At 41.2% G+C, this 17,177-nt stretch overlaps 1 protein-coding gene across 1 annotated transcript in view; it reads left to right on the forward strand.

Moving 5' to 3' along the window:
- SFMBT1 (Scm like with four mbt domains 1) overlaps window positions 1–17,177 on the forward strand; it is a 255,005-nt gene that overhangs the window by 206,388 nt on the left and 31,440 nt on the right. Inside the window, exons 11-15 of the mRNA XM_030205994.1 lie at window positions 666–792; window positions 2,088–2,201; window positions 2,949–2,991; window positions 7,233–7,297; window positions 12,056–12,195. Coding sequence (XP_030061854.1) covers window positions 666–792; window positions 2,088–2,201; window positions 2,949–2,991; window positions 7,233–7,297; window positions 12,056–12,195 — 489 coding nt within the window. The remainder of the gene's footprint in view (window positions 1–665; window positions 793–2,087; window positions 2,202–2,948; window positions 2,992–7,232; window positions 7,298–12,055; window positions 12,196–17,177) is intronic.

Consider the following 17,177-nt stretch of genomic DNA (forward strand, 5'->3'; position numbering starts at 1 on the left):
AAATAGAAAAGTAAAACTGAAAAAAAAAACAAGGGACCAGTGATGATTTTGGGCATGTCTTTAGCAACAAGAAAGGTACAGTTCGCCCTCGACAACGTTACATCACATGAGGGCGGGACACAGGCCGAGAAGAAGAAGGAAGGCCGACGGCAGCTCAGCAGAGCAGAGCTGTGTGCTGCGTTCCCTCGCTGTTTCAATAGCGGAGCGAGGGCCGGGCCGGATGGAGGGGTGGCGGCGACTCGGGGGGGGGGGCCTTGCAGCGGCGACGGGAAGGGGCTTTCAACCCCTCCTTTCCTATACTAGCCCGTTTTTACGGGCTCAACGGCTAGTATTTCATAAAGGGCTCCGTGGTCTTATGTAAAGTACCCAAGAAATCTTGAGCATCTCAACTTGGAGGCACTTTCTGCAAAATGGGTCTTTCTGTGTGGGAAAATAAAAGGGAGCAGCAACACCTTAACTGAAACCTGATCAATACCCATATGAGAAGAAGGGTAGAAAGTGAGTTACAGGAGACAGGCAGCAAAAGAACATCCAGACAGATGACGTCTAATTAGTATAAAAAAAGGGAGGCATGAAGCACTGGGTAATCTGCTCTGTTCCCTGGATTCTGTAAAAATAAAGACTTTATCAGTCACATTTTGCTTTGTCTCACCTCATCCTTTCAGCCAATTTCTGACCACGGATTTAAGGAGAACATGAAACTAGAGGCAGTGAACCCTGTCAACCGAGAGGAGGTTTGCATTGCTACAGTTACCAAGGTGAAAGGTTCCTATATCTGGCTTCAGCTAGAGGGTAGGTGCCCAGGGAAACACACAGTCTGGTTTTTGTTAGGGGTTTTTTTTTGGGGGGGGGGGGGGGATTCTGAAGGTATACTCATCTGATTCTGTTCTCATGGTCTATGTTTAGTATCTTTTAATGACAAAAAATGAATGTGTTCTTGTTTACATTATTTCAGTTTATAACCTTAACCATTTACATTCCATCCTGAACCTTTACTCTAACACAAGATTCCTAATCCGGCACCAAAGGATCTGTTTCGTATATTATTCATCTCTACTCATGCTCCTCAATATTTTCGCAGATACTATGTTGCGTCTACTTTTTAAATTGGGTCCATGTTTATTAACCAACCTGGCAATAATGGTTTTCTCCCACTGGTCTCTTTAATTTATTAGTTTATTGACATTTAATATATTGCCCCTTATACATTGACCACCAGAACAGTTTACAAACACTCAGTAGAAAAATAGAGGAATAGAGAGAAGACCAAAGACAGAAAGAACTAGTAGGTAAGCTGCGAAGTAATCACACATTACCTAATCCCCACAGGCAGCAGAACCTCCAGTGCACTGCCTGCAGACAACAAGGGCTGTGAATGCCTAAGCCTGGAAAATGGACTTAAAGCACAATTGATAGGATCTTTCAGACCACAGTGACACATAGCAGCCATAAATCGGGAAGCTTGTTTGCAGTGGGATGAAAAGCCTTTTTTATTTTTGGCAAACTGAAGCATTATCAGGCCTGATATTTAAAATGATTTAACTGAGCAGGGAGAGGCTCCTGCCTGGTTATATTGCACTGACTCGGTGCAATATAAACACTGGATTTTCAGTGGCACGTCACCAGATCACTATGGTTAATACTGGGGTGGTCTAGGGTAGGGGGACCTGGAAATTTATTCAGATGCTATCAATATTCAATGCCCAGATAACTGGGCATATAGGACTGCATAAAGCGCTATGTGGTCTATGCCTGGCTAGTTATCCTGGTACCGCACTGAATTCGAGTAGTACTCGGGTAGCTTCCGAGAGCTACTGACTGCCCGGATGTTCATTTCCAGTACCCAGATGGGGTCAGCACTGAATATTCCGGCACACATCAGCCCATGGTAGTCAGTACTATCAAAAATGCTAAGTTCCATGGGTTGAATTTGGGAAGAACCATGTTTAATTTCTGAAAAGATGTTAAAAGGCAGTGAAATGTTGCACCTGGTTATCCAAGATAAGCCTTTTTCTGAAGAATTTATAGCCTGCGAAACTGATGTGAAGTTTTAAGCAATCACTCTTATTTTTTTTTCTGCCAAATAGGTTCAGCAAAATCAATTTCTGAATGCATCGTGCATGTGGACTCTATGGATATCTTTCCTGTAGGATGGTGCGAGACAAATGGGTACCCCCTCAGATCTCCTCGTAGAGCAATAGGTGAAGCTCCATTTTGCCGTCTGTGATTTGAGTTTAATAAAGTCCAATTTAGCAATCTTGTATGCTGGCAGGACATGTTACTGCTATGATTTGCACTTCATGCAAGTGTCTATCATCGGGTCAGTATTCAGCCTGCAGCAGTCGGTGATTTTAAAGCTGTTGACAGCCACAGACTGAACTAAACCTGAATATTCAATGCTGGGCCAGGTATTGGATATCTGGGTTCTCAGCAGAACCGGAAGTTATGCAGGTGCTGGCCAATATTCAGTGAAGGAACCAGAGCACAGAGGTGGCCAAAGGAAACGGAGATCTGAACCACAGGTGCCAACTGAGATCTTTATTAACACCTGACCCTGTTGGCACCTTTGTTTCAGGTCTCTTGTTTCCTTTGGCCACCTCTGTTCTTTGCTTCCTTTCTGTAGAGTTTTTAATTTTTTTTTTCTGTGTCTTGGCTAATATTCAGTAACTGGGCAAAGATAAGAACGCTTTTTATGTGGTCCTTTCCGATGAGTATTGCAGGTGCCCACATATCTTCCGTTTAATCCTGACACCCCCTTCTGTGGGACTCTGACGCTGGGAACGACCTACTCAGCATGTTTTAAGCAGGCAGAAGCCTCTCCTTCCTGTTTTTAAACCATGCTGAATATAGACCTTAAGAGAATAAACAAATGTAGATTTTTCTCTGCATGTAAATTCTGTAATGCTGCTTCTCATCTTTATTATTTTCTTGTCCTTCTTGTACTGCAGTGAACAAGCAAAGAAAAATAGCTGTAGTCCAACCGGAGAAACAGTAAGTGACTCGGAATGGGGGAGGATCTGTGGCTTAATGATACTAAACTGTGAATTAATATTCAGCTGAAGCAGTCGCCTTAAAAAGTTAAATGCCATCTCCGGTGCTTAACTTTATACATATATCCAGCAACAATATCCATTTACTTAATGCAGCTTAGTTTTCATATAAGCAGTGACTGCCCCCGATGGCTAGCCATTTAACTTAAGCCTGATTCTAAACTAAGGAGGAAATTGTAGAAACCATTTATGTGCATGAAACAGCTTTTATAAAATTACCCCATGTTTATAAGTACATCCCTAGTTGCACTACAAATGCTTTTATGTCTTATATTTTATAAAATATGCACATTCCTATTTACTTTACATGCTACCATTTACACCTGCTCCCAAGCCGGTATAATGTTCATAGCATCTATGTAGGCACAGTTTGTGCAGGAGTTGTGCTAGTATAAGTGCATTTTCTGTTACTTGCCACTAGTACTCTATAAAGAGAAGCAGGTGCGTAACTTTCTGTATAGCTTAGGTTTAAAACAGGTGCCTGCTTACCATCTTATCCTAAGTTCCCTATGATGGAATTACCCTCATAGGGGTAATTCTATAATGGGTGGGGGGAGGCTACACACTGTTCTGTAACTACGTGCTAATCTTTGATACTGAATAATTTGCAGATGACTGTTCACATAGGTGGTTTCTAAGCAGGGGTGCACACTTGATGTGTGTAACTTATAAAATGCTATAAATCACATGTGTATCTCCCAAAACTAGGTACGAGCATTTCTACCAGCTCTATTGCTGGCATAAATGCTCCTATACAACCGGTTATGCTAGTCTTCCATAAAGGAAAATAGGTACCTGTATATAGGTACACTGTTATAGAATTGCCCTCATGCCTTATAGCAGCCTATTCTATAAAGATTAGTAGGTGCCTATGTTCCTGAGTATATATATGCATGTAGTACTTAGGCATGACCACTTACACCATCCACATAGCTGGTGTACGCTTTTGCACCTAAATGCAGAAGATCATAGGTGCCCGGTATAAGAGGTTTGAGGAAGTTACGTCTCTCTAGCCACAAGCCCCCCCTAAGTGCCAGGCTGGGGGGGGGGGGGTAGAAACAAGGGAGAGGGATAAATGTTGCAATGGGGAGGGGAGAATAAAAGACACTGTACTAGAAGTAATGGAGGAGGAAGGTGCTGGTCCCAGGGAAAGTGATATGCAATAGGTACTGCTCTTCTAGACCTGGGGAGTGAGGACAGACAGGAAGAGGTGCTGGACACAGGTCAGAGAAGGAGATACTGGGCCAGGAAGAGACAAGAGAGACTGCTGGACTGGAAGAGGGGAAGACACTAGACCTGGAAGAGGAGACACTGGTGGGGAGGGAGCAAGGAAAGAGGAGAGACACTGGATCAGTGGGAAGGAGGGAGAGAGAGAGACTGAGACCGACTAGACTGGAGGAGAGAAAGAACACTGGAAGTGAGATGGAGAGAAGGGTGAAGTGAGAGACTGAGAGTGACTGGACTGGAGGAAAGGAAGAGAGGAGAGGTGAAGAGAGAGACAAGTCTGAATGACTGGAGAAGGGGAAAGACACGGGAGGGGAGAGAGAAAGAGACTGAGATGGACTGGAGGAGAGGGGAAAGACACTAGACTGGAGGGGAGCAGGAATAGAGGAGAGATACTGGCCCCACAGGTGGGAGGAAGGGGATAGGGAGACTGAGAAGAGATTCTGGGCATGGAGGGAGCATAGGGACACAGAGGGGCAATGCTGGACAGAGAGGCAATAGAGACAAACAGGGGAAATGTTGGACACAGGGATGATAGGGACACAGAGAGTCAATGCTGATCATGGAAAGGAATATGGGCACAAGGTGGAAATGTAGGACAGTTCAACTTAGGAACGCAGAGGAGAAATGATGAATATAGAGGACGATAGGGATGCTAAGAGAGCATGTACTGAACATGGAGGGAGGGACAGGGACACAGAGGGAAGATGGGTGGAGGACATGGAGAAAAAAGAAATGTCTAATAGACAGGAGCCCTGTCTAATAGACAAGAAAAAGCAGAAAAGAGACATTGGGACCAAAGCAAATAGAAAACATACTCGGACAACAAAGGTAGAAACAAGTATTTTATTCTGAATTTATTAATTGGAATATGTCAGCTTTTAGAAATGCATATCTCTTGTATTTGGACAAACAAAAAAGCAGACTAGAAAAAATAATGATAATAAATCGGGTAAATACAATGCTTTATTAGAACAATACCCGACGTGGCCACGTTTCACCCTCAGGCTGCGTCAGGGGTAAAACTATAAAATAAAAACATAGACATAAAATCATTTACATGTACATAAATCACCAGAAGCGAAATTTCAGAACACATTTTCTATAAAATCACATACAGTAAAATAAGATAATAAAATTAATCACACATTCATTTAATTGTAACCACAAAAATAATTCTAATACAATAAAATACAAACAAATCAAATAAAAACCAAATATATAGAAATAAAATAAATCCATACAGGAGTTAAAAGAACTCAAAACATATATATGGAGAGGTTGGAACTGCAAGAGTGATATGCAATCATATCAAATCATTTGTGTGAACATGCTCTCAAAATAAAATATACATACCTAAAAAAGGGGGTATACGTATATATACTCCCTCAAGAAAAAGTAAAAACCGTCCTACAATCAAAACAAACAAAATCAATAAAACACTCGAAAGAACAAACTCACTTGTTTAGTGACCCTTTTGTTCAATAATCATACCATCAGATTTAAACAGCGTTTCCGACAAAGCTTATACAATCCTTCTCTTATTACTTAACCTTGCATCTTATACTCTATCCCAAACTGAGAACGTTTCAATCTGTGATATTTTCACATCTTTCCAACCATGCTTGTAAGCTGATATATAATTTCTTAGCGTGATAAACTGATCTAATCATGACGTTGACAATAACTCTTTTAGATGTGAATTACTGTTCAAAAACTCGGGGTGCCTACTCAAACCATATGCTTCTTCCGACAGTCTGACTGGTTTCATAATAAGAATTGAACACAAGCCATAAGAGATCAAAAAAAGGGGGTGGAAACGGGTACTTACTACTTTCGCGTCTCTAATCTGATTCCAGCGCTCATTTCTATTGCGTGCCAGCATTACAGCGTGTGCAGTGTCTCGTGATTTTGAATGTAATCAATAGTTCAAAGGTCAACAACCGCCAAATATACTAATCAGATGTGGAGCAGAACTATTTTATTCTAATATGTCTTAATTGTATCTTCTCGATATATTTAAACTAATAATATTTAAAAAAAACTTAATGAAACAAATCTAATATATATAGCACTGGTAACGTCATGATGTTCTCAAAAACGTCATATGCAAATGTGGTTTACTTGTCCAGCTGATACCAGCATGTTAGAAGTGAATATTACAAACGATAAAAATCCAATAAAATATAATCTAAAAAATACACAAAAATGTAGTGATGTATATTGAGCATGCACAATCAAAAAACCAAGTAATAATATCTAATAATTAAAAAAAAAATCTTTAAGAAAAATATTAATTATTAAAAAATGTTTAATGTATATCGAACATTTAAAATCAACCAATTTCATTGATTTTAAATGTTCTATATATATTTAAAAAAATGTTAATGATTAATATTTTTCTTAAAGTCTGCTTCTGTTTTTAGGAGGTACTTTGGGGTGTTTTTGGGAGGTGTGGCTGATGACCTGATGTTTGGGATGGAGGAAGAGAGTAGGCGAGCCCATATTACCAACTGTTAGTGAATCCAGGACATTGGATAACTGAAGGTTGATTAACCGGGTATCTACTGTTTATAGAATTGACCTCTTTCCTTTTTACATGGATATCATTGGTCTATTTAGTGAGTTAAATGGCCCAAAATTATCTGTATAGCTTTTAAAAGTGCCTGGTTAAGTGAGTTGTATTCACCATCCACTGTCAAACTCATAACTCACTCTGAAAATTAACCCCCATAAATCTGATGATCTCCTAAGGCTATGACTGTTGATGACTGTGTGCCCTTGTACAAATAAGCCATCAGATACTGCATGGCTGTCGTACCAGAAGAGATTGCTGCTGGCTTTGTAAGTGTGTACATTAATTATGTTGTTGACAGCTGTCAAATGACAAGGAAATAATGGAGAAAATTGTCTACTCATTTTGTCTACATTAATCTAAATAGTCTTCCTTATTTTCAGAATCCTGTCTTCAAGCACGATCCATCGGGGACTGAAGAACCAGGAGCTAAATTCCTCAGATCAAAGTATGGAATTTTTTTGCTCTTCTCAATAGATTAATTCTCTCGGGGGGGGGGGGGGGTCTCCAAATTGCTATAAGAGGTACATTGCAGCTATGCAAGAAGTGGGGACTCAGTCACTTATCACAGCAGTGTGTTTCTGCATAATGACTGTATATTCAGAAATGGCTTCAGAATTAATTCATTGATAAACACATAGCACAGTTCCAAGCTTGTTATATTTTAATCCAAATGTTTTTAACATAAATGAGGTGTCATAGGTGCATGCCATATGCTGCTTAGGAGAACTGGACATTTAAAAAAATCCAAATAATGCTTTATCTACATTACTATGGCCATTTCATTTGTCGTCTCTGCTGAGCCCATGGAGAGAACATTTTATAACCTGGCAGGCTGCTCCAGCTTTACAGATTTTCCTAGACAGTTCCTTATTTATTTATGTGTTTGCCGTTTGATAAATGGCCATTCAAGAGAGATGACATGGCAGTGTAAAGCAGGAAGCATAAAACAGTGCAGATGAACAAGCGAACATACAGAAAGACAGAACTAAGACACAGATCCAGGAAGAGAATAGTAAAATTCCCAGTTAGAACATAAGAACAGCCATACTGGGTCAGACTGATGGTCCATTTAGACCAGTATCCTGCTTCCAACAATGGCCAATCCAGTTCACAAGTACCAGACAGAATCCCAATACTAGCAATGATCAACAACAACATCAATGGGACACAAAAGAATAGAGTAGTGAAAAAAAGGGGGGGAGCTATAGGTTTGGTGGTGGGGGGCATGAGGAAAAGGCCATGAAGAAAAGCCAAGTCTTAGAGCAGCCATGAATTTCTATTGATAACATTGGGACTTATTGTACTATAAGCAAACTCTGTGTATTACACTAAAGAATTCATACCCAATTCTGAGCAGAACAATTGCTTAATTGGCATGATGTTGAAATTATTAGGAAGTCAACAGCAAGCTACTCAGAAATGTAACAATGCATGGATGGACATAATGCTGTCACTTCTGTAAGTATATGAAAATATGGTAGTTGCCTGAAGGAATACTCTTGTCCTTCTATAGTTACTGAAAAAATGGTAAGAGAGCATCCTTCTTCCTACAGTTGGTATTCCTTCATAGTGACGGGTGCCCCTCCTGAATGCATTTTTCCTAAAATAAAAACTCCCTCTGTACCAGATGGTGAGAGAAAATTGTTATGTAATCCAACTAGTATAAATATTGAGTAAATAAATCTGCTCTGTATTGGTTTATTTTAAAGCTGCCACATATGGCAAAAGTCTCATAAACTAATCCCTCAGCATGGACCATATTAATAGAGATATACATTTATTCTTAAGCACCAAAGAGGGATCAATAAAGTTGGAGCCCCCATTCTTAATTAATTTGAAATGAACGCATTGTTATGTGTATCAGCTGCCATATGTTTCTTACAGTAGTGAAATGAAAACACAACTTCCTTAGACATGCCTCTTCCCTTTCTGACGTTTGTTCTTGCTCCTTGGGCAACCTGAGCTCTGGGACTCAAAGTAAACCTATAACTGATGCCTGAGCAGAGTTGGTGGGAGTAGGGTTGACCACGCGTCCTGTGTGCAGCATGAGCATAGCAGTCCTAATTGAGAATATATTGGGATTAAGTCAGGAGAAAGGGGAAGGAAGAGTGAACACTTGGCCCATATACAGACTTAGCATGGCAGCCCTGGCTGACAGCATGTTGCATGTATACCTGGGGGCTACAGTGTTTAGGATTTGGTGTGACAGGATGTTCTAAGGATACCTTTGCTCAGCCAGGGGGTTATTCTAAATTAGAAGACGGGGTAAACAGGATCCAGTGGTACATGGAAAACTTCAAACCAGTATTAAAATCGGTCCTTTCTGCTTTAATACTTTTCCATGCTACTTCTCTCAGCATGTGCTTACATGTCCCAGATTGGAGTCTAATGCATACAGCAGACTTCTTTACAGTCTGTTGTCGGAAATCTAATATTTTGGATAGAACTGAGGCTGTTTTATTATGGTGTGATTTTTCCATACAGTTTCTGTAGAAAGTCTATCAAAGCTACCCATATCTATTAATGTGGGCTGTTCAGATTATTACTAAGTGCCTTGTTTCAGTTGAACTGACATTTCTGTAAGAATATAAAATATGGGGAAGAGTATTTAACAAAATACATAACTGAAGTTTTTTTTTCTTATTTTTGCCAACCTTCACTTTTCCTGTCATGTGTTGTCTTTTGTGGAGGCCAAGAGATTTGTTTTTATTTCCTCAGCAGCCAGACAGTGACCAATGTCCTGATCTATGTCCTGTGACCACCACTGAAAGTCCCTTGATCTATGTAATGTTTTACAGTGTATGTACAAGGCTGAATTTAAAATTACAGCTTCCATAGATGGAGGACCAGTGGAGGGGGTCTCCCCCCCCCCCCCCCCCACAAGAGATAAGAGTGTGTAGGGGGGTCCCAAACTCTAGTTTTTGGGTGCTCTCAAAATTTGACACTAGGCATATGGCAAGAGTGATCCTATAAAATATAGTGAATTTAGACCTCAATTGATCTATATTCAAAGTGCTTTAAGTGGCCAGGAAAGGCTCCTGGCCATTTGGATCACCTGTGTGGGGCTATGCACTGATATTCAGCAGCACTTAACAGGTTAATGCCACTGAATATCAGCACTGACTGCTAAACTGAAAGCTGGCTATTTTGTGGGCAGTTCAAGGACAGTGTCGGCACTTAGGCGGTTCAGTGCTGATATACTGCACTTAACTGCCTCAGTTAAGCAGCCAAATTGAACCGCACAAAAGTTAGTCCTATCTTTATACGGTGTCGCTTAGGCAGTTAAACATCAACTATCACACTTAACTGTATAAAAGATAGCCAGCCGTATAAACTTGAAAATTCAATGCCGGTGCCCAGACATGGCCCAACATTGGATATCCAGGGATAATGCTGGTGGTGGCTTAAAAAAAAAGCGCTCACCACTGCCAACTGAATATCTTACCCTAAAATAGTATGTCAAAAGACATTTATGCAGTAGCCTACATCAGTGCTTCTCAACCCTCTTCTGGAGGTACACCCAGCCAGTCAGGTAATGAGGATTACCACAATGAATATGCATGTGATAAATGTACATATACTGAATACTTGTTGCATGTAAATCTATCTCATGCATATTCATTGGGCAACCTTGAAAACCCGACTGCCTATCCGCCTTATTTTCGAAAGAGAAAGACGACCATATTTTGACCCAAATCGGGAGATGGGCGTCTTTCTCCCGTGGGCGCCCAAATCGATATAATCGAAAGCCGATTTTGGGCATCTTCAACTGCAATCTGTCGCAGAAATGGCCAAAGTTGACACCACATCCTCGGTCCCGGGGGGGTGTCGGAGGCGTGGTGAAGGCGGGACTGGGGCATGTTTATCGGCCGAGGAGAGATGGGCGTCCTCGGCCGATAATCGAAAAAAAAAGGCGTTTTTAGCACGAATTTGGGTCACTTTTTTTGGACCCTTTCTTTTCACGAACAAGTCCCAAAACAGTGCCCTAAATGACCAGATGACCACCGGAGGGAATCGGGGATGACCACCCCTGACTCCCCCAGTGGTCACTAACCCCCTCCCACCCAAAAAAAAACAACTTCAAAAACTTTTTTTTCCCAGCCTGTATGGCAGCCTCAAATGTCATACTCAGCTCCATCACAGCAGTATGCAGGTCCCTGGAGCAGTTGTTAGTGGGTGCAGTGGACTTCAGGCAGGTGGACCCAGGCCAATCCCCCCCCTACCTGTCACACTTGTGGTGGTAAATGGGAGCACTCCAAACCGCCCCAAAACCCACTTTACCCACATCTAGGTGCCCCCCTTCAGCCATAAGTGCTATGGTAATGGTGTAGAGTTGTGGGGAGTGGGTTTTGGGGGGATTTGGGGAGCTCAGCACCCAAGGGAAGGGAGCTATGGACTTCAGAGGTAGTTTGCTTTGTTTTTTTAATTGTTACAAGTGCCCCCTAGGGTGCCCGGTTGGTGTCCTGGGATGTCAGGGGGACCAATGCACTATGAATCCTGGCCCCTCCCACGACCCAATGCCTTGGATTTGGTCGTTTTTGAGCTGGGCGCCTTTGGTTTCCATTATCGCTGACAAACGATACTGCCCAGCTCAAATCCGCACAAATCCGATGCATTTGGCTGGCTTAAACCATATTACCGGAAAAAAGATGGATGCCCATTTTTTTCGATAATACGGTTTGTCCCGCCCCTTCACGTACCCGTTCTCGGAGATAGACGCCCATGGAGATGGACGTTTGCGTTCGATTATGCCCCTCCACGTGTGCCTTCAGGAAAGAGTTGAGAAGCACTGATCTAGATGATCGGAACAATCTGATTGGCTCATTGTGATTCCAGCCTGTTCAGACATTAAGATATTTATTTATACATCATATCTTTTTTGTAAAAGTAGAAGAGATCCATTTCCTAATCATAGTAACCCATTCCAGAGTAAATAACTCTTGTTGCGGAGAACGATTCCTCTTTTAGTGTCAAGTCATAGAGATAGTGCTAGATGATTATACTTGTGTCCATGTGTACCAGAGAAAGATGGACAAAGTACATGGAGTGAACACTTGCCAGTGAAATGGAAGCTAGTCAGAGCAGCATATTGATTTCCAGTCTCTCATTCTTCAGCTTAAAAAGCAAGCTGAAAACTTTTGAGTTTCTAGTCTTACACTAAGGTACGCAACACACTTTATCTCTGGTGCTTTTCATTTACTAGTTATAATCAATGGAAAATACTGCTGCCCAAAGATCTACTTCAACCATCGCTGCTTCTCAGGGCCTTACCTAAACAAGGGGAGGATTGCAGAACTGCCTCAGTGTGTGGGACCAGGAAATTGTGTTTTGGTACTAAAAGAGGTGAGTGAAGTGCAGGAGGCTGGACCTTCTTCAGAACTTCCTGATGGCATATGTTGCTCTTAATTTGATATTAAAAGGGTAGTTTTATAACAATGCACCTATAAAAATACTCAAAAATATTCTAAATGCCTCATAGCAGTAGAACCAAAGTGTCTAAGGAAACAGTTCCCATCATATCCCTATGAAAAGATCACCTTAAAGCACAAAGTGCCTTGAAACGGTAAAAAGGCATTTCCACACAAGCTGAAACATGCTAGAAAATGTTTTATAATATGCTCATTAAAAAAAATGGCCATTATTTTAAAAACATAGCCACTTGTAAATTGTGCCATTTACATATCTGTATTTATACATACCAATTTTAGCAAGCTGCAATTTAAGTACGTAAGTATTTCCATACTGCAACAGACCAAAGGTCCATCAAGCTCAGCATCCTGTTTCCAACAGTGGCCAATCAAGGTTACGAGTACCTAGCAAGATCCCAAAACAGTACAATATATTTTACACTGCTTATTCTAGAAATAAGCAGTGGATTTTCCCCAAGTCCTTTTTAATAATGGTCTATGAACTTTTCCTTTAGGAAGCCGTCCAAACATTTTTTAAACCCTGCTAAGCCAACTGCTTTTACTACATTCTCTGGCAACGAATTCCAGAGTTTCACATGTCCCTACCCAACATCAAACTGATATATAACTTAACTCTCTGTGCTCGAAGCACTTTCTGTCCAGGATATCCCATATCTCAAGCAGGGGCGTATCTGCGTGGGGCCACAGGGGCCTGGGCCCCCGCAGATTTTGCCCCGGACCCCCCTATCGCCGTTAACCCTCCCTCCCTCGCCTACTGCCGTCACCTACCCCGAGGTCCGCTTCCTCCGGCTTTTTAAAATATTGCTTCAGCTGGCGGGGGACCCCAACCCCCCGCCAGCCCAGCCGTGATCTTTAACTTTTTCATCCTCGTCGTGCAGCGCGCTGTGAAAGCTGCATGCATCTTTAGATCCAGTTGGGGGGGGGGGGTTGACGGCGGGGGGGGGGCTATAATGTGCCCCCTCACTCTAGCCCCTGCCCCCCCTACCGCCGAACCTCAGATATGCCCCTGATCTCAAGCCTTCAAACAAAGTCTGGATGTGCATCGTCCTTTCATATCTGGGTATCTGTGTCACCCTTCAGTTGCTCCAATCATTAGTTATTGCTTGTAGGTCTCCTTATCAGTTCAGGTCGGCGCAGCTCTACTCGGTCCCGGTCTTGTTGGTGTAGAAATTCTTTCGCCTCCTCAACCATTTCAAAGGAGCGTGTTGTTCCGTCCTGGGTTACTTTCAGCACCGCCGGGTAGATTAATGCAAAGCATATTTTCATCTTAAACAATTGAGAGCAAACCGGAGTAAAGGCACGTCTTCTTTCTGCGACTTCTGCAGAATAGTCCTGAAAGCAGAGAATCCTCTTCTGCTTGTACATCAGGGTGTTTTCTTTCCTTGATGCCTGTAAAATCATCTGCTTTTGTGCAAAGTTCAACACCCGCAGAATTTTTACTCGCAGTTTGGTGGCTTTGTCTTGGCGGTGGCCTAAACGGTGAGCTCTTTCTATTCACAGCGGTCCCATAGTATCTGGAAAGTTCACTCTCGCTGTAAGCCAGCGTTCCAGGACCGCTGCCAGGTCGCTGCCTCCCGTTGCCTCAGGAAAACCCAGTAACCTCAGATTATTTCGCCTGGAGCGATTTTCCAGGTCTTACAGTTTTTGCTCCAGGGTTGTCACTTTTTTGGAGAGCTGCTTCTGCCCTTCCTCCACCTCTGACACCCGATCTTCCACCTCACTCGTTCGGTTTTGAAAGGCCACGCATTCCCGGGTTAAATCCTCCATGCGGGCATGTAGTTTTTCAAGCTTAGTGTCTATTGGGGTAAGACATCACTCCAGCAGTTCTTCTAGTACTGTGGTCATCTCTGTTGTAATTTCCCCCACCCATGCGGAGGAAACTGAGACTCCAGTCACTTCGGACGGGGACGCCATCTTGGGTTCCACCAGCTTCTGCCATAAGTGGTCTTTTGTAGCAGATTTCATTGCCATGTTCGCCGTTTATACTGCAATCAGCAGGCCAAGCTCTAGCTCCGTTCCGAAGCCGAGCGTCTCCGTTTTTCTCGGATTCTAAACAATTGAATCTCGAGGGGGAAGGAATCAGGACCGGAGAGCGTCCTACTTGCGACCGCTCGCCAGCATGGCATCACGTGACCTCCCGAATTCCAGAGTTTCATTACACGTTGAGTGAAGAAATATTTTCTCTGATTAATGGCTTTATGGACCTTTTCTTTCAGGAAGTTAACCAAACCTTTTTTAAACCCCACTATGCTAACTGCTTTTACCACATTCTCTGGCAACAAATTACACATTGAGTGAAGAAATGTTTTCTCCGATTTGTTTTAAATTTACTACTTTGTAGCTTCATTGTGTGCCCCCTCCCCTAGTCCTAGTATTTTTGGAAAGAGTAAACAAATGATTCACGTCTACTACTCCACTCATTATTTTATAGACCTCTATCATATCTCCCCTCAGCTGTCTTTTCTGCAAACTGAAGAGCCCTAGCTCCTTTAGCCTTTCCTCATAGCCGCCGCCGCCGCACACTGAGCAGAAGATTTCAACGTATCATCAACAATAATGCCTAGATCCCTTTCCTGGTTGGTGACTCCTAATGTGGAATCTTACATTATGTAGTTATAGTTCGGATTCCTCTTTCCCACATGCATCACTTTGCACTTGCTCACATTAAAAGTCATCTTCCATTTGGATGCCCAGTCTCATAAGGTCCTCTTGTAATTTTTCACAGTCCTCTTGTGATTTAACAACTTTGAATAACTTTGTGTCATCAGCAAATTTAATTACCTCACTAGTTACTCCCATCTCTAGATCATTTATAAATATGTTAAAAAGCAGCGGTCTCTGCACTGACCCCTAGGGAACTCCACTGCCTACACTTCTCCATTGAGAATACTGACCATTTAACCCTATTCTGTTTTCTATCTTTTAACCAGTTTTTAATCCACAATGGAATATTACCTCCTATCCCATAGCTCTCCAATTTCCTCTGGATCTTTCATGAGGTACTTTGTCAAATGCCTTTTGAAAATCCAGATACTCAGTATCGACCGACTCACCTTTATCTACATGTTTGTTCACCCCTTCAAAGAAATGTAATAGATTGTTGAGGCAAGATTTCCCTTCTGTAAATCCATGTTGGCTTTGTCTCATTAATCCATGCTTTTGAATATGCTCTGTAATTTTGTTGTTTATAATAGTCTCAACCATTTTGACTGGCACCGAAGTAAGGCTCATTAGTCTATAATTTCTTGGCAGAAATTGACTAGAGAGAGGGGGCAATTATTGTGTACTATTCCTCCAAAGCTATATAGAATATAATAAAAATAGGAATAGATATATACTATATCTGAAGTTACTTTTATTTGTTATAACATTTCTGACTAATACGTATGAGATCTTACCCCCATAAGTATATCTTGTTTACATATTAATTATTCTTCTTAGCACAATGATTAATACAACAAATTACATATAGTTATCTCTAATTTTCAACTGATTCATTCAGACATAATCTATGTCTTGATCATAATAGTATTAACCAATGTCAGATGTTCAGAAGTCCTTGTGATTAACGAATAATGTGAAAGTCCCGTAGTACCGTATCAGTTTACTCCACAGTAGGTCTTGTTCAGCCAAATACACTGACTGGATGATCAAATAATAAGTGGTATCCACAATTGTCCTTTTGTATTTCAACACTCTGTGTATAAAAGTGTTGAAATACAAAAGGACAATTGTGGATACCACTTATTATTTGATCATCCAGTCAGTGTATTTGGCTGAACAAGACCTACTGTGGAGTAAACTGATACGGTACTACGGGACTTTCACATTATTCGTTAATCACAAGGACTTCTGAACATCTGACATTGGTTAATACTATTATGATCAAGACATAGATTATGTCTGAATGAATCAGTTGAAAATTAGAGATAACTATGTAATTTGTTGTATTAATCATTGTGCTAAGAAGAACAATTAATATGTAAACAAGATATACTTGTGGAGGTAAGATCTCGTATGTATTAGTCAGAAATGTTATAACAAATAAAAGTAACTTCAGATATAGTATATATCTATTCCTATTTTTATTGTATTCTATAATTTCTTGGATCACCTCTGGAACCTTTTTTAAAAATCGGCATTACATCTACTATGTTACTGTGTTACATTGGCCACCCTCCAATCTTCCACTAACATGCTTGATTTTAAAGATAAATTACGTATTACTAGCAATAGTTCTTCAAGTTCATTTTTCAATTTGATCAGTACTCTGGGATAAATACCATCCGATCCAGGTGATTTGTACCGGTATCTCTCCCAAATCTTCCTCGTTGAAGACTGAAGCAAAGAATTCATTTAATCTCTCCTCTATGGCTTTGTTTTTCCTGAGTTCCCATTTTACCCCTCGGTCATCTAGTGGTCAAACAGATTTTTTTGCCGGCTTCTTGCTTTTAATATACCTAAAAAAAAAATTTTACTATATGTTTTTTGCCTCCAACGCAATCTTTTTTTCGAGGTCCCTCTTTGCCTTCCTTGTCGGCGCGTTGCATTTGACTTGCCATTCCTTATGCTGTTTCTTATTATTTTCATTTGTATCCTCCTTCTGTTTTCTGAAGGATTTTCTTTTAGATCTAGTAGCTTCCTTCACCTCACTTTTTCATTTGGTCTTCCTCCCTCCTTTTTTAATACATAGAATACATTTGGCCTGGGCTAACAGGATAGTATTTTTAAACAGCATCCACGCCTGATGTAAATTTTTGGCCTTCGCAGCTGCTCCTTTAAGTTTCTTTTCACTGTTCTCATTTTATCACAGTCTCCTCTTTGAAAGTTAAATGCTAACGTTTTGGATTGGCTGTGTGTACTTACTCCAAAGCCGATATCAAATCTGATCATTTT

Source organism: Microcaecilia unicolor, chromosome 6, assembly GCF_901765095.1.
Source record: "Microcaecilia unicolor chromosome 6, aMicUni1.1, whole genome shotgun sequence".
Classification (NCBI taxonomy): domain Eukaryota; kingdom Metazoa; phylum Chordata; class Amphibia; order Gymnophiona; family Siphonopidae; genus Microcaecilia; species Microcaecilia unicolor.